This window comes from Cinclus cinclus, chromosome 17 (assembly GCF_963662255.1).
Source record: "Cinclus cinclus chromosome 17, bCinCin1.1, whole genome shotgun sequence".
Lineage (NCBI taxonomy): Eukaryota > Metazoa > Chordata > Aves > Passeriformes > Cinclidae > Cinclus > Cinclus cinclus.
Genome location: NC_085062.1, coordinates 10,399,763 through 10,424,430, shown reverse-complemented (window position 1 = coordinate 10,424,430; position 24,668 = coordinate 10,399,763). Strand labels below are relative to the sequence as shown.

Genomic DNA, 24,668 nt, shown 5'->3' with positions numbered 1-24,668 from the left:
GGCTCTGAGAGGCACTCGGGTCCGCCCGCTGCAAGCTCCGGAGTTTGTGGGGGTTCCGCGCCCTCCCAGCGAGGTGGCGGGGTCACCCTCCCTGGCGGTTTAAGGAAGGGGTGGCCGAGGGCCGCGGGGAAGTTGGCACGGCGGGGCTCGCTCACGGGTTGGACTCGATAGTCTCGGAGGTCTTCTTCAGCATCGTTACTTCTGTGCTTCTCCCTACCTGAATTGCCTCCAGGCGCGTTTAAACTTATAAATTTTGTCCCCGAGGAAATGTAGATGTTACTTGAATTACATCCCCTCTCGTCCATGTTTTTTTACTTAGAGTGAGCTAGTCAAGTGCCTCCTGAATGTGCCTGTTCCCCTTTTCAGGTGATCATTTATACGAGATAAGCTGTAAAGATGTTGAAGTTTAAATGTGGAGCCCGAAATCCGGTCGAGACAGAACCAGTGGAGCCCATCACCAGCCGAGTTTCTCGGCTAAATCTGCTCTTTCAGGTGAACAACATCTGGCCTGAGAGCTGATCTTGGTTTTGTCCATGTCTATTCCCAGTATCTCAAAATATAGCTTTGCTTGTTTGGATGCTGAAACCATGCCTGTGTCATTCTTTGGGGCAAAAGAAAGGGATAATTAGATGAAGTTCAAAGTGTATCTGGTTTGTACAAAATTCAGTGGATAGTAACTGGTCTTATGTTTTGTGCGTGTGTTGATGTTTTAGCCTGATGGATTTTCCACATAAAGATGGAATATTGCTTTCTGTGCTTTGTAGTCCTCAATTTTTTCATGAGTGAAGGAGCTGTGGGTTTGTCACAAGATGAATTTACCTAAGGGGCTTCTTTTTCATCATCTGAGGTCCAACAGCTTTTCCTTCTAGAGATACTGTTGATGCTGATGTCTTATATTGTTTGTACTATGAAAAAAACCTGCATGATGCAATGTCAAAGAAAAAGCCAGTCAGATCAGAGTCATCAGGAGGATTTAGATTGTTGAAATTTGAATTTCTTCTTTCATATAACTTTCATATAATTTCTTCTTTCATATAATTTCTTCTTTCATATAATTTCTTCTTTCATATAATTTCTTCTTTCATATAATTTCTTCTTTCATATAATTTCTTCTTTCATATAATTTCTTCTTTCATATAATTTCTTCTTTCATATAATTTCTTCTTTCATATAATTTCTTCTTTCATACTAACAGTTTCAAGAAACTTTAAATGATTGCTTTGTCTAAAAGAGAAGTACCTGTAACAGCTATTACAGATAGAGATAGTGAGTTGGTATATTTACCTCATACTTCTGTATCATTTGCCTAATTTCTGAGGTAGTGATTTTAAAATGGATAATATATAATCTGCTCTATACATCTGTTATTGATTTGAGGCTTTTCATTGTTGTCTGAGACTCCATCTGCTGTTGCTGCTTTTCTTTTCCAGGGGAAGCCACTCTTTGTGACTCAACAGCAGATGTCTCCTCTCTCCCGGGAAGGCATCCTTGATTCATTATTTGTTCTTTTTGAAGAATGCAGAAACCCTGCTTTAATGAAAATGAAACATGTTGGCAACTTTGTCAAGAAGTGTGAGTTTGTTTAGACTAATTTTCAGGTGTCACTTTATAAAACAGTTCTTAAGGATCTGGATGTTAGAGTAATGCTTTAGTTGCTTTGATTGTAACCCAGAACTTTGAGTATCTGATTTTTTTGTTGGCAGACTCAACTCTGCAAAGGGGATCTTGGCAATCTTAGTAAGGATTTGTTCAGGTCTGAGAAGATCAAATGCAAGTGGCTTTTGAAGTGCTGTGACTCAAATGTGCCTCCTTCTTAGTCTGTACTGTATTTATATTTGAGGAGGTACTTTCTTGGAAAGTGAATACTGGCTACAGCAAAGCTCTGAGTGTGCACCACAGAAGGATGTCAGAAGTTGAGAGCAAGATAGTGACTATGAGAAAAAAAGATTTGAGAGAGAAACTTGATAATCTCTGGCTCTTTTCACCTTTTGGATTTCGTGTGTTACCCAAGTTTTGTGTGTGTAACTTGTAAAGAGTATTTTTGTGCTTTAGAAATACAGTTCCTAAAGGAGCAAATATTGATAATGAGATTCTTAGTTCTTCCCCAAAAGCAAAGTTTCCACAGCAGAAAGACCTTTGATTTTAAGTAAGGTGTTGTGCCCCCTGTTAGAGTTCCACCCAATGGTTTGTAGATATTATTAGCAGACAGCGATTTTTCTGCTAGTTTGAAGAATTTTTAGAACAATCTCCCATGAGTAACTGATTATCACAGTGCATGCTGGCTGGAGCTAGTGAGTGGAAAACTTGAGCTGAATGTATGCAATAAATGCCTGTGGTTGGTTGTTAGACAATAGACTGGTGCCTCCCTCAGGCAGAGGAGCAAAACTTGCCCCTGGACTAGAACTTGCTGGGTTCAAAGCCCTCAGGTTTAGAGAATGTTCTTTTATTGATAAAGGATGGCTGGAAAGAAATTAGAAACCAAAGAGGTTCTCAGCCTCTGATGTTATGAATGGGACAGAATTATGGTTGCTATGGGAACTGTCTTAGCATTTCCTGATCCTTTTGTATGTACCATATTTCAGACTTAACTCTGCATTGATACAGTCTTTTTCTAGTTCTGATGCATGCTGTTATTTTTAAGAAGCATATTCTGGAAAGATTTAACATTTCTTGAGAATCTGGAACTAAATGTTGGGACTTTTTTGGTTTTGGTTTGCTGGGGCTTTTTAAAATTTTATTCCCTAGTTTCGATGTTGTCTCTTTTTTATAAAATGCCAGTTGCCAAAAGTAAAAATAAGTATTTTATTTTTATAGATGCAGAGGCCATTGCTGAACTAAAGGAACTGCAACCCAGTGTGAAGGACTTTGAAGTAAAGAGTGTGGTTGGCTGTGGTCACTTTGCAGATGTCAAAGTAGTGAGAGAGAAAGTCACTGGTGATGTCTATGCTATGAAGGTGATGAGCAAGGAGTCCTTGCTGGCACAGGAGCACGTATGTATATTTTTCTGTTATGAGAGCAGGAGGATAAATTGCAATTTGTTGAGCACTTCCTTTCTGTCACTATTATTAGAACTGAGTTAAAAATATATCTTGGGAAAGTGCATCCTACATTTCAGTGAAGCAATACATTTGTGTGTAGTTTTACTGTGTTTAAAAGTCATTGTCATAGTCTGTGGGTCTGTTGGGTGAGGTGCCATCCTCAGGTACCAAAACATGGCCCTTGTTGTAAAAAGCTTCCTGTCTAATTATAAGAAAAGAAAAACATGACGAAAACACTGAATCAGTATTGATCTTGTTGATGATGGTTTGAATTTTCAGACAATCTATTCATTAAGGTTTTTTTTATTTTAAAGAGCGAAGTAGAATGTCAAGAGTGGGTGTAAAGGCAAACTGTGGTGACTGGATTTTTATGGAGAGCCTCTCGCTAGCTTGAGAAATGTGTTACTTGGAAACTTAAAAAAGGGATAATGGAGGTTGTTCTCATAGTTTGGTGAGAAACAGAAGTTAATCTTTGCTGACATGAGATGACAAGTAGGACAGAGATATTCCATGAGACCTCATGAATTTATACAATATCTGCATCAGTTGTTCCCAATCCATGGAGCAGTAAGGTTCCTCCTGATATCCCTCAACATTGTGGCTAGCAGAAATGGAGTTCAACCAAAACTACCCTTTCTGGGGCACAGATTGCCAAGAAAGCAAAGTATGGTACTACCCTCCCATGGCACATGCTCAGGAAACAGCACTTAATTTCTGTGTAATTTTTCTGTGATGTGTGTCAAGATTTTCTAAAACTAGGGAATTCTAATATATTCACTCCCTCTCATGATGTAACTGAACACTTTTTTGGTAGGTGTCATTTTTCGAGGAAGAACGCAGCATATTAGCTCAGAGCACCAGTCCATGGATTCCACAGTTACAATATGCATTTCAAGACAAGAAGAATCTCTACTTGGTAATACCTAGTCTTTGATTTTCTCCTCTATTGAACACCATTGTTGTTGGTTTGTTAAAGAACAATGTGATGGTTGAAATGTCCTCGTTTTCTGTAAATTTTCCTGCACTGCATAGCACTGTCCAGTGTCATACTGGGGACAGGAATGGAATGTCTTGTTTATCTGTTCCTTTAAAATTGTCTGTAGGTTATGGAGTATCAGCCTGGAGGGGACTTGCTGTCACTCTTAAACAGATATGAGGACCAGGTGGATGAGAATATGGTGCAGTTTTACCTTGCAGAGTTGGTTCTGGCCATTCACAGTGTCCATCAGATGGGTTATGTCCACCGGTATGTAAAGGTTGCTCTGGGTGCTTCTATATTCTGTCCTCTTTCACTATTTCACATGCTGTGTCAGAAGACAAAATTAGAAATTTAATCAGACTCCCAGTTGTAATTGTAGCTCAGGGCATTAACTTTGATGTAAAGTTCAGACTAATACCAAGAAAGGATTGTTACATATATTTTTCTGGAGGCTCAGTAAAAAGAAGCCTTAATGTTGCCCTATAAAAAATTTAAATCTTTTCCATGGATTGCTGCTTTTGGCACCAAATACTATGGGAAATGAATGTAATTGTTAAAAATTGTTGTGTGCTGATTGAACAGGGCAGTATAGGATATTGGAGTAGTTAAATATCACAGTTTTCTCTCAAGGCTTGGAGATTGTTACTGTGTGCATTTTCAAATCATATTGGTATTTAAAAAAAATTCCATTCTGAGGGTGTGGAAATGTTAGGAAGTATTTTATGTTCCAAGAGTTTGTAGTGGCTGCCCTTAGAGCATGGCTGTGGCTTTCTAGTGCAAGGTCACTGGCTGAATTTGGAAGATATTCAGAATAAGTTGTAAGGGGGTTTGGGAAGAAAACGACGCCATACTTCAACTCAGTTACAGTGTGGTCAAGGTGCAAAATCACCTTCTCTTTTAATCTGCTGTCAATAATTATTAACCTTCTGTGAAATAAGGGGAACTGTAATACTTCCATATTTGCTTGGAAACAGGGCAACTGTTGGGAAAAGACTCCCACTTAAAAGGCTTTATGCATATGGTTGAGTATAGTTGAATATGCTGTTACCTAGATGTGACATGGTCTGGAAAGGTCCTGATTGCTTTCTTGTGGCTTACAGGGATATCAAACCAGAGAATGTTCTTATTGACCGAACAGGACACATTAAACTGGTGGACTTTGGGTCAGCTGCCAAAATGACAGTAAACAAAACGGTAATAATGTGGATTTAAACCATGTCTGTGGCTTGTTTGGATAGTCCAGTTGAAAAGGGAAAACTAACCTGCTAGCTGTTCTTTGATTACACCTTGCTCTTCTCTCTTCTGCCTTTCTTGTCTACTATGGAATCTACTCACAGTTGTATTTTTCCATTTGTGAATGACTTTTCAAGCATGAGTTCTCAAGTAACATTTGCAGCCCTCAGTAGATACATATTTGCTTATTAGAATATTAATACACAGGAAAGGTGGAGGTAAGTCTGTTTTCTCGTGGTGCTGCACTGTAATACAAAATCATACTTCTATAAGTTCTTACAGCTGTTCAATGCTGTGTTTAAAGAGGACATGGATTTATAGCTGGAGTAAAATTGTGCCTGTTGTAACTAAGGTGACATAACTTTGAAGACTGGGGAGCTCTTGATCAGAATGAGTCACATTTAAGTATTCTGGGCTTCACTTACCAGAAACTACTGCATCAAATCTAAATCAGTGGAGCTTTTTATAAGTTGCTTATAAGTTTTGGTAGCTGCATACAACTTCCAGTGAAAATTTTTAAAATTTAAATGTATCTAAGTGAGAACATGAAGTTCTGAACCATATTTGTGTCGTTTTACAATTTTTATTTTTCCGTAACATTTTCTTTGTAATGTGATTCTTAATATCCTGTTTTCCCTGTTCTTACATTTTCAGTGCTTCCTCTGCATTGCATTTTCCTTTTAAATTTTTTCTTCACACTATCTTTTCAGTCACTCACAAGTTTTTGTGTTAGCCTGCCTGCTGTTTTGTTTCATTCTTTATGTCACTCAGTACACAAATGATTGCAGCATTGGCTCCTGAATTACCTTTCCTAAGCAGTCCAGAAATGCAAATAGTAGTACTTTGCTGATCATGAACACTAGGTAAAAAGTTAAGGGTGACAGAGAATGTGATGAGGGCAGGAAATATTTATGTCTGAACTTGACCATTTCTGAAATTTCAGCAATGATGTCCCTGTTAATACAAGTTGAAGCAGAGTATGTTTGCTGTTTAAAACAAACATCAGTTTAGTATTTCTGTGCTTTTTGAGATACTACTCTTCTACTTTAGCACTTTGTACTTTATAGTAACAATATGCTCTGGTAATTTGACTCTTTATACCAAATGGCTGGCTTTGTTTGATTATCAGCAGTTTCTTTAACCTGGTGCTTTACTTTTACGTGGTGCTAAACAGCTTTGCTTAAAACTACTTTCTTAAAATTCACTTGGACAGCTGAAAATTATCTCATTTAAAAAAAACAAATGGGGCGGGGGGGTGGGAAGAGAAAAATGTAAAATGTTTGGTGTATTACCAAGATGAACAGGAAGTGCTGTCATTCCACTTGGTTTATCTTTGCTCCTAGGTGAATGCCAGGCTCCCTGTGGGCACACCTGACTACATGGCACCAGAGATGCTGACAGGGCTGGGTGGGGATGGCAAAGCCTCCTATGGCCCCGAGTGTGACTGGTGGTCCCTTGGAGTCATTGCCTATGAAATGATTTATGGAAGGTGTCCCTTCACTGAAGGCACTTCAGCAAAAACTTTCAATAACATCATGAACTTCCAGGTAGAGAGAACTCCTTTCCTGTTCTCAAGTAAAAAGGCTGTTTTTTCTGAAGGCTGTTTTTTCTCAGCTTTTCATAAATTTTGTGGATGTCTCTTTGTCATGCTCATAAAATATTTGGAATATATGCACTCTGTTGTATTTATATGTCTCTGTATTATAGGTATCAAGTTATTTTTTGTAACAGGTGTCAACATCCCTGATTCTAAAAATCCTAAGCCACAAACCTTTGGAAGTTTGTGAGAATTTTCTGGGGAAGTGTCTTGTTTTACTCTTCCATTTGTGTGTGCCTTTGGCCATTGTTCACTGTAAGATGGTGACCTGGAATACCATTTGCCTGGGTGGGAATGGTTGTTCCTGTGTTCTTATTTTTACTGCAGTAAATGCATATAAAAGCCTACTTGGATAAAATGCACCATGCTTTTATTTGTGTTCTATAAATATTCATTCTTTGTACCTGACATATCTCAGAATAGTGAAACTTAATCTTCCTGTTCTGAGCCTGTTTTCCTACTGAACAGAAATCCATTTCTTTCTAATGCAGAGATTTCTGAAGTTCCCAGAGGATGTGAAAGTTAGCAGTGACTTTCTTGACTTAATCCAGAGCCTGCTCTGTGGGCAGAAGGAGAGGCTGGGTTATGAGGATCTCTGCTGCCATCCATTTTTTTCTGAAATTGACTGGAACAATATCCGTAATTGTAAGTAGAATAAAATTGTATTTATAAAGAATTTCTGTGGTTTTATTTTTTTTTGGCAATGGAAAAATTTATACAGTAAGTATTTAAGTGTGTTTGGTCTGAATTATTCATAATGGAACAGGGCTGGTTTCTAGAGCAGGTGTTTTTAATGAAACAGCTCATTTTGGTTTTTGCAATGTTATGGTTGGTTTGGTTGTTGCCATGTTAACAACTCAGGTGAAAACTAATGTAAGAGGAAGTTTAATGAAACTCCATAGGAATTTCTGGTGCAATTGCCATGTTACTGAAGGCACTAGACTGGAAAATCAAAAGGGTCCTTTCCATATCCTTCCTCAGATTAAAAGGCATCAGTTTGTTTTTTCAGGCCTTTCCCACCTCGGTTTGCTTAATTTTGGCTTCATCTTTTCTTGTTGTTGTTATATCTTTAGCTTTTTCTTTTCTTATTTGTGAACCAACTTTACTTAAGGTTGGTTTAATTTTTTGTACTTCCAGTAGGTGATGAAATGTCTGTGGCCATAGGGCCATTGGAGCACTTTTTGTCAAAGTCAGTGGGGATAATGTATTACTAGTTTTTTTTTTTTTTTTTGGTCAAATATGTTCATTCAGCCAGGAATAGAATAAAACCAGTGAACCAGATAATTCTCTATGCAGAAGACTCTTTATAATACTCTGTAAGCAATGGAATTTGGTATTTGGAAGTACTGAGGCACCAGCTCCATGGCAAAAGCAAATAGTTCACAGTTCATCAGTGATCCCTGTATGGGGATCTGATTGTGTTGGAGAGTATTTAAAATTGTTTGGACTGTAAGATTATCTGGGGGAGCAACATGTCTGCCTTATGTTTTTTATCAAATATGCTGTGAGGGAATGATTGTGCACCATTTTCCATGATAAATTGCTAAGCCAGTGCTTCTACTTTTGATGACTGTCTCAGCACTTCAGCTGTCAGCTCCACAGACTGTTTGCTCACTTTTCTGTTGATTCATTAATTTTGAACTTGTGGAGCTGCTGTTCTGTTAAATTCCATTGTTTCTGCCCTTTGAGAGCCGTTTAGCCTTGAGGCCTTTTCATCACTTGAGCATACATTTCCCAGTGCTCTCAGAGCAGAGCTCCCCAGAGCCCTGCCTAAGCCACCAGTTTCTGTTCCTGAATTTTGTGTTGCATTTATATCATATCTCAGATATAGAAAGAAGAATGACATGTGAGCATATGCTCTGGTGTTTCCTTGGCAATTGCCTGTCTAGTATTCACACAGCTGCATGAGTTAATGGAGCATGTGGCCAATTTGTGTGACAGGGGTGATGCTGATGGGCAAGCCAGTAGGCAGCCCTGGTGTGGTTACAGTGTTGGAATAATCACTTAAGATTTAAAAATTCCCCTTTCTGTCTGCAGCTGGCCAGCAGATTGCATCATTCACTGTAATATCAGGGAACCTACCTACTGTGAGGATTCATGCAGTTTTGACCCCTCACTTCGTTGTTATGCCTCATACTTGATAAACCCCCACTGTAACTAGCACAAAACACAGCAGTCTCCCTGCTTTGAGCAGCAGATTCAATGTATCACCTATTGCTTTGCTCTCCATAGTTGGTCTCCCTGTGCTGGCTTTTCTGAGCAGTGTTGCTGTCATTCTCTTCAAAAACATAGGTCAGGTTTGACCTGGGTTATCTAAAAGCTAAAGGTTTCTTTCTAATCTTGACCTCTGCTGATAGTGGTGTTTAACTGGAGCAATGGTGACTTGAGAAGATGGGTGATGGAAGAGGTCATAGGATATAGATTTACATTACAGAATTTCACTCCCCAAGTTAGTCTGGTCAAAGACTTTAAGGTTATGGAGTGTTGGGACTGGGTGATCCTAAAGCCTTTGCCAGCTGAAATGATTCTGATGCCACAATTGTTAAACACATTCTGTGTCAGTATACTATGACTTTCCCATAGTCTATAAGGGCAGTGATGTAATTTCTAATTCAGGCTGAGCAAGGTAGGGAAAAAATTGGTACCTCTGCCTTACAGGTATTTAATTATCATGCTGAGAGGTCCAGGATAGCCATTCTTAATGCACTGATTTTGGTTAAGAATGTGTCATTAAGGGGCTTTTCAGTGTTACATTTTGTTGTTATGGTAACCTATGAAACACTTGACTTTTTAGTAAGCCCCTTTCCAAAAGATCATTGCCTCTAAAAAAAGCTCCCAATGTCCCTGGGTCCAAGTAATGTGTGTCTGTAGAAGCAGCTCTTAAGTTACAGAAACAGAATCAAACAATTAAACCTAAGGTCAGATTTACCTGAATTTGTCTCAACAGGTGATTTTTTGGAGTGTTGTACTCAAACACATTTATAGATTCTGATCTCTGTTGGTTTTCTGCTATTTATGGCTTCTAAAGCTTATTAAAAAAAAAAAAAACCCACCCTGAAACAGATGCCACCACACTTCCTCCCCAAAAATAAAACAAACCAAAACTTTCTGAAGTTTGTGTTCATTTACTGAAAAATTTTCTGAAAATATTTTGGCATTTATTTACCTGAAATAAACATATTTCTATCTGTGTTTTAACTAAATGATCAGCTATTTCACTGGAAAGTTGATAACAGAACCATTTGAGTACCTAAAAGGTATCTAAAATCAGAGACAGAGAAATGGGGGAATGACATACTTGAGTTATCAGCAACAAGGCTGCATTCTGTATAATTTAGGGATTTTGTTAGTTGTGTCTTGTTATTTGACATCCATAAACTGCATCACCTTTCTAATTTGGAATCAGAAATCTGCTTGCTGAAGTCTAGCTGGGAGATAGAAAATTTTCATTCTTACTTAAGCAATATGTGTACAGCATGAAGAGCCTTTAATTTTAAGAATTGCTTTGTAACTACAGTCCGAGAGGTCTTGAAAATGGACATATTTGGACTTGCACATGGAAACTATATATATGAAAAGACAGGAGTTAATGCCTTGTACAAACAGAAGAACTTTAGAAATATTAAAGACTGATTTTTAAATTGTTTTCTGCTGTTAAGCAGGCAGGACCCAAATCTCATTATTCCTAAGTCTAAGACATTTACCATTACGAACACTACATTGCCATTCAGGATGTTAAGTTACACACTGTGGTGTTTCATTTGAATTCTTCAGAAAAATGTGTTGACTTATTTCTTGAAATGGAGATCACTTGCACTGCAGGTTGGAAATCACTTTTATTAATAGAAATGTTTGTGTTGGATCACTGTCTTGACAAAACAGTAAAGGTGTTAAGATAATATTGTATCGATAGGTTAGAACTAGCACAGTGCCTTTTTTATAAGTTGTCTTAGCAAAAATTTCCTTTAATTTCATCCCTGGAATTGTCTATTTTTCTTTTATAACACTTTCTCAAATAGGTCTGTTAGAGCCTGAGGAAGAGGAATGCCTAACCTATTTAAAAAGGCTGTGTGGATGCTGTTCCTCAGAAAGCATTCATAAATCACCTTCTAGATCAAGAAGAGGCACATTTTTATCCTTAAGAAACATTCTATGTTGCCTTTAAGTTTCCTATTTCAGTTGAGTCTTTCACTGTCCCAGGGGAAATGCAGTCTCTCTTTTCTGAATTTGCATGAAAATATTTTGAAAGGATGGAAAGACCTGGTTAGGGGAATGTTCTTTGTACCAGTCATAAATACACACACAGAGGCAGAGTTAAGGAAAAAAAAAAAAAAAAAGGCTTTTTTCCATAAGAGACACTTCAGATAATGATAAGATGATTAAAGTACTGGAGTATATGTGGTGGTTTTGGATTTTTCCATTTTTCTTTTTCTTTTTTTTTCCCTTAAACTTAGCAACCTACAACACCCCCTTTTCCTCTGAAAGTCATTCTTTGGAACAGATGGAAGAGGGTTACATCCTTCCACAAGTGGGGATGTATCTAGGCAAGGAATTGGCTTTTTTAAAACATGCAGTTCTCTACAAGATACTTTAAATGGTAAACAGAACATGTACGTTCGTTGTAATGTGTTGGAGACAAAAGGAGCCCTTTGTACCCAACCAGTTTGTGTGAGTAGAAGCATTGGGTTTATTGTCTTTTGGACTAATACTTTTGCCTCCCTTTTGGGTGGTGAGCCAGAGAAAAGTGCAAATTTTTCACCTTGTCAGATGTGATGGCGGCATGGTGCTCACATTTATTTCTCAGAGGCTTATCTTGACCTCTGTTGAAGGATCCTTCCTTTTAAAGAAGCAATTGATAAGCACATCAATGTATTTGCATTCACTAATCTTCATCTTGTTCTGAACATGACACAGCTTCCTGATTTTGAGCAGGAAGTAGTAACTTGGGATGATGCCATAGTGTGACCCACACTTGAGAACAAAATTGCTTGTCTGTTTTAGCTTGGTTTTACAAGACCCCTCTCTTTATTCTGTAGATATTTTGGACATCAGATAAAGGACCCCTTAAGGTCTATGAAGAAGCTACCAAATAATTAGCAACATCAAACACAGTGGATCTAGCTTTCCTTATTTTTTTTTTAAGTTATTCCCTTACCCCTAAGTGATTTTTTTTTCCCTCCAACATACTGAAACTTTTTCAGAAGTTCTGCTTCTCATTTTCAGCCACTGTTGACAAGTTCAGAGCTACTTAACATCTAGAAGTGTTTTCATGGAATGACTGTTCCAAGTTTTCTCTTTAGTTGCTACTATTTCTTGATACAAATATTGTTATACTGCAGAGTTGCAGAGATTTTAGACTGTTAGTCATGGATTTTAGTGAATGCAAAGTAGAGGGCAAAGGATTTTTCATTATTTTTTAATCTAGTATTCACAATTTCTTTTCTTTGTTCTCATATTTTATTAAACCTCAGAGGAAGCTGTAGTGTAAAACACTGTGCTCTTTAAACTAGTTTCCCACCAGCCCCAAAGGTTTGCTCTGTCTCACATTCAGTTTTATCTTTATGCATCCATTGTTCTCCCACTGAGTGCTTTTTCATCTTTATGTGCCTGTATAGTTAAGTGATATTTTCTTTTATGTATGTGTTTTGAGTAGCAGTTCTTATTCTTGGTAGCAGTAACACCTTTCTTTTTAATTGCAAGGGCTTGAAGATGACTCTTAAGATCTTTGCTAATTTTTGGTGGGAAGTAAGGCTTTAGATCTCTTTCAGAGATGAAGGTATCTATCAGGCTCTTGGGAGTACAGAACAGGGTGCTTGTACCATTATGAAGAGGCAACTAAGTTGGTTTTTGCTACCTCTTGAAAAAACATTCTAGACTTTTATAGATGAAGTGAAGAGTTTGCTGTTTTCGCTATTATTTTACCTCATAGACAGTATCTGCCTTCAAAAGCAGTGTTAAAGAATCCCACAGCAACCCCTTTCTGTAAGAGAAAGCACAGAGTTCTCTCAGCAAAGGTCCTGAAACTAAAAAATTCTAATCCTGATCTGATCCTCCTCCGCTGTGAATGAAGTGCAACTTTGGGCTTATATTTGCATTAAAGATTGTATGCTTACAAATTGTTTTCTGTTACTTTTCTGTTTATTTTCATTAGGAGTATATGTAAGAGTAGTTGGATATTATCCTGATGTTAAGTGATTTTTAAAAGGAAATATATGTCCCAGTCAACAATCTATATTTTAAAAATGTTTATGGTACGCAAATATCACCATTATATTTTATATTTTCATTATAACCCATAAAATAGAAGCAATTAATAAATTTGTGCTACTGGCATACATTTTAAATGTTCCGGAGCTGCTAAGTTCCAGTAATCTGAAACTGCTTACTTACAGAACCCATTTAATTTTTTTTATTTTCCCCATTTATCTCATTCTAATGTACTTGGAACTACTGTACACGAGCAGCATCTGCTTCATGGAATTTCTTCTCACTTCCCTGCTTGGGAGCAGCGTCAGGATGCCTCTTCAGGGAGCTGCTACCAGAGCCTGCGTGTGCAGCTGGGCTTTGGCACTTGATGCAGACAGATTCTTGATTTTTTTGCTGGCTGTTCATGCTGGTCTGGTGGGTAGTTCCAGCGAGGGAATGGAGAGTTAAAGGCGGGCAGCGGAAGGCTTTGGCAGCCTAGAGGGAGCCAGCGCCTCCTGACTCGCTGTGCCCCTGCCATTCACGGGCAGCAGCGGCTGTCACGCTGCAGGCAGCTCGGGTTAGAGCCGGCGTGGGGAGCGGGGAGCCTGCACTGCAGGGCTTGCAATGTTTGTTCCCGGTCCTTCAATCCTCATCAGCCCTTCAGCTCCAGGAGATCCGTACTGGATCCATGGTAACGGTTTTAGCACACACCGCGTCCATCAGCTGGTGACAAGGGGCTGTTCTAGCTGCTGGCGGAGGAGCTGTCTTCTCCTTTGCTCATCTCAGAGTTGCAGTGAGTGGGGACCCGTGTGATGAAATAAATAAGTGTTGGGAAATGTGATTTAATGAGGTAGGGATTGCACAGCAGGGTTCTGCATTCATTCCTTTCTCACACGTAGCCAAGCCAGCAGGTAGCTCGGGTGCTGCACATCACGGAGCAGAACTTGTCCTTTTGTTCCTTAGGTTAATTAAACTGAAGCAAGCACGAGAAAATGGTCTGAAATTAGACAACTGCTTAGCAAGTTAAGTGGTACCAATTTAGAAATTATAGTAAGGAATACATTGTAATTCCTGCTATTTATACCTTTCTTCGGAGCTGATTGTATCAGAGCCAGACTGCAGTGCTGTCCCGGCAAGAGTTCCAGATCTTAAGCAAGCTCTTTCAGAGAAATAAAATCAATCTTCTTTTCCTAAAGACCAGTGAGCTTTTAGTAGCTGTAGTTTATTAGAACCTTCCAGGATAAAGACCAGTTTGCTCTTGATTAGAAACCCATGCTGGCAAGATTCTTGTTAGTGTTAAAAGGGTAAGATATATCCCTTAGCTGACTAATACAGGATCAGGCTTCTTTCTCAGGTAGTGTCACTAATTGGACAGGTTGGAGACATTTTCCTTTTCAAAATGAATCAGAATTGACAGGCTTCTGGCTATATTACAGTAATGATTTTCTTAGCCTGGTGCTTTGATTGTATTATTTATGTGTTAAAAAACCCAACATTTTCACCTGAAGAAAAGCCAAACCCCAGAATCTCCAGTGCCCAAGCTAAATCCCAGTTTGATCAGTGTGGGAGATGCTGTGCCTGCAGAGTGGTAGCCATGTTGGCAGCTCAGGGGTTAATCTCTTGTTGCTGTAATACGCTTTGAGAGCAGCAGCTCAGTCTGCTTGTGTTAGCAAGATTAAAAGCAGGAGCTGCAGTGCCATTGCAAGCACTGAATGAGTGGGACTGTTGCAGAGTGAACTGTAGCTGAATTTTGTCTTTTCTTCTTGCTTTTTTTTCCACCAGCTCCTCCCCCCTTCGTTCCTACTCTCAAGTCTGATGATGACACCTCAAATTTTGATGAACCAGAGAAGAATTCGCGGGTTTTATCCTCTACGCGCCAGTTGAACCCAGCAGGATTCTCGGGGGAAGATTTACCATTTGTGGGGTTTTCATTCATCAAGGCTTTGGGCATACTCCGACCAGAGTAAGTAGAAATTATTGCTCAGGTGGATAGGACTGCTGGCAAAATGAGAAGGTTTGTTTCAGAGAGGATGGTGTGTGTGTGTGTGAGGAAAAGCTGTTTTAACTGACCTGTACTCTGCTGTAGGGAAGCTGCCAGATTCAGGCTTTATCTGTTGCTGGTGTGTCTTGTGCATGTCCTACTGTTCTCTGATTATTTCTGGGATGAGGGGGAGGAAATGGGATGGAAAGATTAATTCTAAACCAGTTATTATTAAAATTGTAGTTCAAATAGTTTGAATTAGTTGTTGCTGTTAAGCAGGGAGCAGTAGGTGATTGCATTTCTGGTACTGCAGATCCCTGCAAGGAGGAGAATACTGAGGAGTTCAGAGATGGGAAAAGGGGATGATGTTATTTTATTGGGTCAGAGAGTGGGCACCAAGTGCTGGGAACGTGTAAGGCTGAATCAGTGATCCATAGAAAAGGAGCTCCACTAACCTGGGAATGGGCAGTGATGGGTCAGTGAGCGAGGGAAGGAGCTGCATGGCAGCTGGTTCTGTGCTGCTGGGTCAAGTTAAATAGGAGGACTGGACCTTGCTGTGTTGTGTGTTTGGAGACTGGGGATTCAGATAAAATATGTAGTGGCCATGTGTGTGGAGGGATGTCAAGACCTCGGAGATACGGTTTTCAATGGAAAGAAAATATGATTTCTGAGAGAATGGAGTCAGAGAAAAAGAAAAATACAAGTAGCTTGATTATAAAGCATTTGATGTGGTAGGTGGTTGGTTTCTGATGACAGAGCTATTGAAAAAGTATTAGTACAGTGTGTTAAGTTGGGAAGTCCTTAGCTCAGGACCAGGAGGCCTCTCAGGAACGCAGTGGCTTTGGCTGGGTTAGTGACTCAATGCACTGTGTTTTCATGCCAGCCCTCATTCCCTGCTGCTGGTTTGCTCTCTTCAGGGACTTTGTTGTCAATCTGTCTTAAATGAGTTTCATTCTGTGTCATATTGGTTGTGATAGTTGCTCTGCAGTAAGCTTGTCACTGAATTTGGTGATACTGTTGACATCTTTGATCTTGCTCACACTGTGAATCAAGGTTATACGATGGTTATGCCAGAAATAAAAAGGGAATCTTTGGCTGCCCCTCCTCAGCAGAGTTGCTTTTATGGCAAAAGAGGAAGGAAGGGAGAAGATATAAAATCCCTGAAAGTGTTATTTTGGTGAAATGATTGAATATTGCCAGCAGGATGGAATGTTAGCTCTGTAGATACCTGGGGTTAAAATCTGCCTTAATTTAGGAGCGAGATAACTTAGGTTGTTATCTTGTCTGCCTGGGGAACTGCAATCCATGTACCACATCTATGTGGCCATTCAGGTAACAGAAAAGCCTCAACCATATATGAGTGACCATATATGTGTGGTAAAAACATGTATATAATTTGGCCCAGGACTAGAAATGAAGAGGAGAGTGGGGTAAAGTCTCAGAACAGTGGTGTAACTGTGCTGGAGGCTCAGAGAGCTGTTGCAGATGGACTGAGGTGCCTTCTCTGTGGAGCTGCTACCGAAAATGCGTATGGAAGTTACATTTGAATTTTGGGAAGAGGTATAGCAAATTAATATAGACATTAATGTCCTCTGCAGAAATTTCGACTGAAACGAAATTTGTTTGGTGTGGCCTGTTTTTTCTTAAACTGGAACAGAGAATCATCTTGTATTTAATTTTCCCTCAAATAATTTTAATATAAGTAGATCTCAATGGTTTCTTTTTCTTGAGTGACATCTCGATAAATGCACTTATTTTTAGCAGTAAATACTTGCCTTTTGTTCTAAGAAGGTGATTGAGTATGGCAGAGCCCTTACAGAGACTTTAAAACACCTGTATTTAAATAATGCAGTGATTAGTTTGTTCTCAATACCACCACAAATAGCTCATAAAGATAACTTCTTATTTATAAAATATTGTCTGCTGTATGTTTTACTTGAGGAGCTAGAGTGCTGTTTCTGTCTGCACTGCCTTGAAAATCAAATTCTTGGATGAAGAACAATAAAGTGTGGGGGGGCTTATCTGTGTGAATCTTGGGATGCCTTCTTTGGAAGGTCCTAAGTCATGAAGTTTATCAGTCCAGAATTAAAAAAAAAAAATCTTTTCCTGTGGAACTCTAACCTTATGGTTGCTAAGTGATGCAGATCTGTTTTCCTGTCTGCAGCATGAACCCTCTAGTGCTGCTTACAGTAAGGCCAGGCAACTGCAGAGTGCCAGTGGTGAGGTCCTTGAAACTTTCAGCACTTTCAATCTGGGGGCTGTCAAACTGTGAAAGGTGAGGGTTATGCTCTTGCCTGTGTCCACTGGACAAGTAAGAAGCTATGGCTGAGCTGGGAATTTCAAATAATTCAGAGAAAAGGCAGCTAAAAAAGGACAGAAGAAGGATAACAGAAGTTCTTTTTTCTACTCTCCCAATGACTTCAGGCTAGAAAGGTTTGCCTGAGTCACTTGGACCTGTTGCCAGAGATTACATGGTTGGTATGTAGTTTAGAAAGGTCCATTGAATTACAATGCTCTGCTGCCCATATCCTGAGATTTCGGAGGAATTTGTGTTCTTCTAAATGTGAGATTTAACAAAAAGGCAAAAGGCACAGAAATAATGTATCATAGGAAGCAATCAGGAGAAATCAAGGGCATTGCTTAAGTCATGGGTTCCTGTACTGGCAAAGTGTTTAAGTGAATCTGCTCTTAGGAGAGCAGGGCTGAGGCTGCAGAGAAGGAGCAGCTAACTCCTTCTCTCATCATGGCCTCTGAATTCTGGATGTGGGGGAGAAAAGCCTGTCTGACTGCAAATCTGGCTGCTGGTTTGGCTGCAAGCGTGTGACTGTGACAAGATAAGAGGCAACCAAGAGTTTAATTCCATTAAAAGCCAGCCCCACCTTACTTCCTGTCCCTAACCATGGCTGATCTCCAGTGCTTAGAACAAGTGACAGAAACCCTTAGCTGCCAAAAATATGCATCAAGTGGTGGAAGGAAATTGTTCTTGTCCTTTGCAGGTGACTAGCAGAGGCATAAGGTAAATATGTTTTAAATTCAGGGCTAACCAAATATAACAAACTGCCTAATAAAAATAAACACATAATAAAATCAATGCCTAATAAAAATAAATACCAAATAAAATATATCAAAATAACTAATAAAAAATAAGTGCCTAATTAAAAAATAGGCAGGCAAAAATTGCATCATAAACTATGTTCTCTCTGTAAGGTCCTAAAAAGTGGTGTTTCTCAAGATTTCTAGGGTTTTGTTTTCTGGTTTGTTTTGGGTTACTGGGATTGAGATTTTGTAATTTAAAAAATTGATATGGATTTGTGACTGTCATTCTAAAATACTGTGAGTTAAGATGGGCCATTCCTCCAAGAAGAAAAATTTCTACTGATTTCTTCTAACAGTTTGTTGGGTTCTGGTAAGCTCTTTCACCAAAGATAGATGAAAGAGGAAGCACAGGATGAGCATACCAAAAATATGCTTTGCTTCAGCAAGCTCTATTCACAGATTGATGGTATCACTGTTTGTTTTTGGTTGGGTTTTTTTTTAGGCCTGAGCAAGCATTTACGAGGGGGCGGAAGGTACAGATGAGTATAATGCTAAAAAGAATAAAGCATGAGGGATGGGGATGAGATTATCTGCATGTTGTGTGGGGGCCAGGATTAGGACAGATGGTGCCAATCATTGTGAGAAGGAAGAAGCACAGGTGAGTTGGGGGTTTAGGAAAGTGGCAGAATGGGACACAGGACACACAAGGTGTAGTGGGAAGCACAAGGTATGAGTTGGATGCCAAGAATCAGCTCGGAGCTTTTCCCATGCCAATGCTTTTTTTCTTCTTCATCTCAGCCACCTTAGGACTGGAGAAACTTTTGCACAACCAGCACCATTTCTGCTCATTCTGCTGGTTGAAGCTGCTGCTGATCTAGCTGTGAAATCACTAGTCAGCTCTAAGTTAACTTGGCTTTTAGTCATGCAGGCACTGCTTCTCTGGTAAGTAAATGGGCACAGCCACTGCTATGAGAGCTTGGTACTCTAGACTTGGCTTTGGGGTTTTTTTCATCTTTTATTGCAGTTTTCTTGTTGATGGAGCTGGTTACCTTTTGGTAATCTTTTTTTTCACACTTGAGAGGAAACAGCAGAAACTGCTCTGTTGTGCTAAGAGAATTGATCCAGATGTAGCAGTTAATTGAGTGAAATGCTCTGAGATGGTCCTAGCCTGAATGATAGCTTTGCATCGTGGCTTTTGATGTTGGATTGCATGTGTTTAATTTCTGCAGTGATGCTGACTGAGGAAGAATATAAGTGCCCCAGAAATGTGGGTATTTTCCACCTTGTCATGCTCTGTTGAGAGCTATCACCATGACAAGGCTTATTAGATTAGCCAGTATTCCATTTCTCTTGATTTCCTCTGTCTGCCCCTTTCTGATACTTTGAAGATTGTGTGGATGTTCAGGAAGTTGTTCTAATACAATCTGTACACAGGAAAGAATTATTGGGAGAGCTTGTCTCCTAAAAACTGTGTGTCCAGTATTAACTGAGATCAGCTTCCCTTGGGGATAAGATGTACTGTTTCCATGGCAGGAAAACCATCGTGTCACCAGCAGATATTTTTAAGGAATTTCTTCCTCACTTTGGACAGGGATAGGGAAGAAGGATTGTAGTTGTGTCTGCAGCCTTCTCTCCCCTTACGAAGCCAACACCAACCCTGAGGAGCAGCTCCCTCTGCAGTCACCTCATGAAATCCAAACTTGAGCAGTCTCCTGTATCCCATCCCATCCATCCCACCTGGCTGACCCACCTGCCTTTCGCAGAGCTCTTCATTTCCTTCCCTGAATCCCTCCTGCTCCTGCCTGCCTTGCAGTGCCTGGGGATGCTTTCAGCTGGATCACCATGATAAATATTTGAAATGCAAAATGGTGACTGTAATATTAGGCTCTGATTCTTATAATAGCAAATAAAATAAACAAGCAAAAATGACGAATAAAATTAGCTCCTTTGGGGAGGTGGAAGAGAAGACACAAATAAAACCAGCTCTGTGAGATCTGGCTAGAGTTTTCTTGGGTAATACCTCACCTCTGAAAAGAATGGAAGTAAAAAAGTGATGGTTAAGTTTGAAACTATAATATAAGAAAAAGATTGCTCCAGCCAATACAGTTCAGAACTGTAAAACTTAATTTTTATTATAAGAAGATTTTCAGATTTGTCTCAGTACATATTTGCAGCTATTTACATATATTTGATTAACATTTGAAAGCAGATTCTTTAGTGTCTTTTTTAGTTAATGCGAGCTTTAATTTGTATTTTTAGACTGCTTTTCTCAACTATTCATTTTTAGCCTTGTTTGTACACCCAGCTGTTATGGGATTTAATATGCATCTTCCTCAGATGGTTGCTTTTTCTCTGTAGGAGTATAGACACGCTTTATAAATTGATTTTTAAATATGGTAATTTGAAGGATCAGATTGATTGGACCAGGGCTAAAGGAATGCTGTATAAAAGCGTTAACTTTAAACATTTATTTTTTAGCAAGTCCTGGTCATATCTCTATCACTGACATGCAGGATTCTTTCTTCTAAGTTTTTCCATATCAGGTTTCTGAAGACATATATTAATATCTGACCTTTCAAGGCAGCATTGGTGGATTTTGCTGTGTTTGTTTGCTGATATTAAAACAGTGTTTCCTAATCACTGCTCAAGCACTGCTGGTGCTGAACCTCTGTTTGATACAGAAATGTTGCTGCATTTTTGTAAAAATTCATGTATATCTTTCTGTGCCTCTGCTGCATATCCAGTTGGATTAAGGAGTAGATTTTTCTCAGAAAATGGTGGTGATGGAATGAAACTTTCCTTGGTGTTGAGAGGAGCCTGTGCTGCTGTGTGTGGGTGTCTGGCTCTATGCAGAGAGCTGCTCAAAGCTCCTTTCTCTCCGTGGGGATAACTGGCTGCACACCAAACTGTGGCCAGGAGAAGCAGAAAGCAACGTGTGGGCAGCCTGTGTGATCTTTTATTAGCACCTTCATTGTACTGCTGCGTTTTCATCTATCAGTTAACACTCCTTCCATCATTAACTGCTCGAGTCTCTAGTCTGAATCATTTTATGCGAGGGAGAATGTGATTTTTAAAATTGTGTTTTGATGTGTGTACTTAATTTTTTGGTTGCGGGTTGCATATTTAAGACTGTGCAAAGCACTAAAAATATGCTCCTAAACATCAGGTGGCTTCCTATCCTTTTCGAAAATAAATTTAAACTAACAGGAATGGTAAACTTCTTAAATGCTGAGTCTCAATTAGACAGAAAGCTTAAGAACAAGTAAATATTTTCCCTGGGTATCTGGAGTCAAATTGTTTTGAACAGTACAGCTGTGTCTCAGGAAAAAAAAATTACTTCTAAGTGGAACTCTGAAGTTCTGCAGTGTGACTAATCATATTGATATTGATTGGGTTTGTAGGGATCATATGAATTGGGTTAGGGAAGTTTCAATTTTGATTCACGGAATGTAACTAAGGATATTAAATTCTTCTTCCTGTGGTGCAGATTATGACATGTTGAAGTTCGTAGGGCTTTTATACTTCGATGATAATTTAAAAACCTGCTTAAAAATAAAGTACCAAATAGAAAGCATTTCTCTGAAAATTTATCATCTTACCAAATGGCTACGTTGACTTTATGTTCTGTTTTTGTTGCACCTATAAATCCCTACAAATCATGCAAAACTGCTGTTGTGATTTATTGTTTTGCACTCTGACATAGCCACTGATGGAAAATATTAACATTGCAACTAGAAGTACACGTGGATTATTTAATAATGATGCAGTGTCATTAGCTTTTATGGTGCGTTTGATCTGCAATGATGGCTGTTAGGCTGTGATTGCTGCACAATCACATTTCTTTAATCCTGGAATAAGTAAGTACCCAAAGACTTTACAGAGGCTGCATAAATCAGATTTCTGTACCTTTTGCCCATATTCATGTGCTGTTTGGCTTTGCTCTTTTAGATCTGTTTTTTCAAGTGTGGACTCCCCAGCCAAGGTCAGCTCCATGGAAAAGACACTTCTTCTCAAGAGCAAAGAACTCCAAGACGCCCAGGACAAGTGTCACAAGGTATTTATTTATGCGATTGGCCACACCCATTGCTCCAGGAATCTGCAACCACTGTATGTCCAGGGATCTGTCAGATGCTGCTGATCATCCAGACTCGTGGTGGGCAAAGTGCTTTTCCTTCAGAGAGGTGGCTTCCTGTCCAGTACAGAGGGAGATGAATTTAGGCCATGCTGTTGCTGTAAATACTTTTAACTTAACAAGAAGCGGCTCTGGATTTTAAACAGTGCTTTTCTCAGCGTGCCACAGACGACTGCTTCTTCCTGCAGGCCCTGCCTCTTCTTCAGACACACATTACAGCAGTACTGTTCTGAGGGCTCTTCTCACTCATCAGCTCCTGCTTATATAACTGTTGTCACGTCACTGCTTATGGTGAACGTCTTGTAACAGTTGCGGTGCTCCAATAAAGGGACCCTGGTGGAGTCTTTTAACACTTACTGCTTGTTTTGAGACTTTTATGAGAGTTCCATTACTTTTCTCCCTGCTCGGTTCTGGATTTGACCATTTACTCCTGACAAGGAGATGGGGGGAAACCATCTTCTGGTCCAGCATGGATTTGGGATAAGGTTAAAGTGACCCATCTCTGCAAGTCAGGTGAAAAATGATTGTGTCTTCTTTGCTATCTGGGGTTCGAAGAATGACTGAATATGAACAAGCAGCTTGAATGAATGGGGTGACTTAGACTTACTACTTTGTCCTTAAGAAGAACTGTGCATTCCTGGAGCAGAGACAATGGTATCGGAATTTAAACACCATTTGGAGAAACATAGCTAGAAGTCTCTTGGAGACAAATTCCTTACAAAGAGAGCTCTGAAAGTAGCAGTTAACAAAGCTTTTGAAGCCCCCCTTTATAACCTCTTGATATTTATTGCAGATGGAGCAGGAAATGACGCGGTTGCACCGGAGAGTGTCAGAGGTGGAGGCTGTACTTAGCCAAAAGGAGGTGGAACTGAAAGCCTCTGAGACCCAGCGATCCCTCCTGGAGCAGGACCTGGCCACCTATATCACAGAATGCAGTGTGAGCCCTTACACCAGTCCTTTTAGCTCTGAAGGCCTGAAATCTGGTGGTCTTTGTCTTTCTCTTCCATCATGCTTTCAGTGGGGTACTTGATGGAGAGAAAGTACTATGTGAGAGGATATCTGTTGAACATGGAGCCCTGAAGTGTTTGCAAAAGCTTGATTGGTAGTTTTATTCAGATGTTGTTTCATGGTCATGTGCTTAGGTCATGCAGGAGTGACTACTGTCCTGGTCTTGCTGAAACTCTTTGTCATGTTTGTCTTACTGGCTGTGCTAGAACATGCCTGGGTTGTGCTTCTTGAAGGTTTCTTAGCCGAAGAGGATGGGGCCTAATCAGTGCCTAGACAGAAATCTTCAAGAACAAATAGGATTAGGAAGCAGTACTGTTGCCTCCATCTGTGGTGTCCTGAGTTCAAACCAGTCCTGTTCCCCAGCACCGTGTCAGGGAGCATCTAGGACAGGTGCTATTTTTTAGGTAGGACATAAAAATGAGACTGTAAAACCATGTCTTCAAAGATCATTTTTCATGAGAGCTGGAATGTCTGCCCAGTTGTCACTGGCAATATTCCAGTGAGGATGTTTTCATTCTATTTGATAGTCTCTGTATTTTCAGTTGGATACACAATTATGTTTCCTCTCTTGTACCAAGAACAAAAATGCAGCTAATACTCTGTTCCAGAGAATTGAAAACCATTTCTGATGTCTTGGTTTGTTGGGAAGGACATCTTAAAATGGGGCCAGGTGATTTTCTATACTGAATGCTACTAGGTAAAGAAATAAAATTCAGTTTGTATCTTTCTGTTGATGAATTCCACTCAGTTAATAGGAGCACCACTCCACTGGTGACTCCAAATTTGGAGGTAAGGCACGTGGTGAGATACAAACTCAGCTGTTCTGTTCCTTATAGAAATTTAACAATGATTAAAACACTTGACTGCCTTAACAGCAACAAGAAAAATGTAAGTAACATGAAGTTGAAGGATTGTATCTAGGTTGTGAATTAATAGTGCTAGATGAAATATAGATAAATGCTGTCAATAATGGATGCCTTTGTGATCTGTGTTTGGCTTTTGTCTCTAAACCTGATGTGAGGAAGTGGAGATTTGAACTAAGATTTAAGCTGAGTAAACAGTATTTGTAAAATGGGCTGCTTCTATTCAGATAGGAGCAGCACTGGCCATGAATTTCATTAGGGTTCCATCATTGGTGCCTCCATTTTTTGATGCCTCACTGCAGTCAAGGAGGCATTTGTGTAACTAAAGATCTTCGTTATACAACCATTTGAGAAACCAAAGCCTATGTATTGAACATTTTGCTTTCTGCAGAGCTTAAAGCGAAGCCTGGAGCAGGCACGGATGGAGGTGTCTCAGGAAGATGATAAGGCACTACAGCTACTTCATGATATCAGAGAGCAAAGCCGAAAACTGCAAGAGATCAAAGAACAGGTATTCCTGCTTCTTTGGGGAGCAGAGTGGCTGCCCACAAATAGGCATTCTTGGCATATCCTAGCCCTGGTGCCAGGATTACACTTGGTGTTGATAGGCTGTGA

General features: G+C 39.6%; 1 protein-coding gene across 2 annotated transcripts in view; it reads left to right on the top strand.

The window, feature by feature from the left end:
* The first annotated feature begins 396 nt into the window (after nucleotides 1-396).
* The window catches only part of CIT (citron rho-interacting serine/threonine kinase), a 67,488-nt gene continuing 43,216 nt past the window's right edge, over nucleotides 397-24,668 (top strand). For both annotated transcript variants that reach the window (XM_062504342.1, XM_062504341.1), the window contains exons 1-12: nucleotides 397-492; nucleotides 1,431-1,572; nucleotides 2,815-2,990; nucleotides 3,853-3,954; nucleotides 4,142-4,284; nucleotides 5,118-5,211; nucleotides 6,594-6,797; nucleotides 7,339-7,492; nucleotides 14,816-14,996; nucleotides 21,999-22,104; nucleotides 22,976-23,119; nucleotides 24,445-24,564. In XM_062504342.1, the coding sequence (XP_062360326.1) occupies nucleotides 397-492; nucleotides 1,431-1,572; nucleotides 2,815-2,990; nucleotides 3,853-3,954; nucleotides 4,142-4,284; nucleotides 5,118-5,211; nucleotides 6,594-6,797; nucleotides 7,339-7,492; nucleotides 14,816-14,996; nucleotides 21,999-22,104; nucleotides 22,976-23,119; nucleotides 24,445-24,564 (1,662 nt within the window). The remainder of the gene's footprint in view (nucleotides 493-1,430; nucleotides 1,573-2,814; nucleotides 2,991-3,852; nucleotides 3,955-4,141; nucleotides 4,285-5,117; nucleotides 5,212-6,593; nucleotides 6,798-7,338; nucleotides 7,493-14,815; nucleotides 14,997-21,998; nucleotides 22,105-22,975; nucleotides 23,120-24,444; nucleotides 24,565-24,668) is intronic.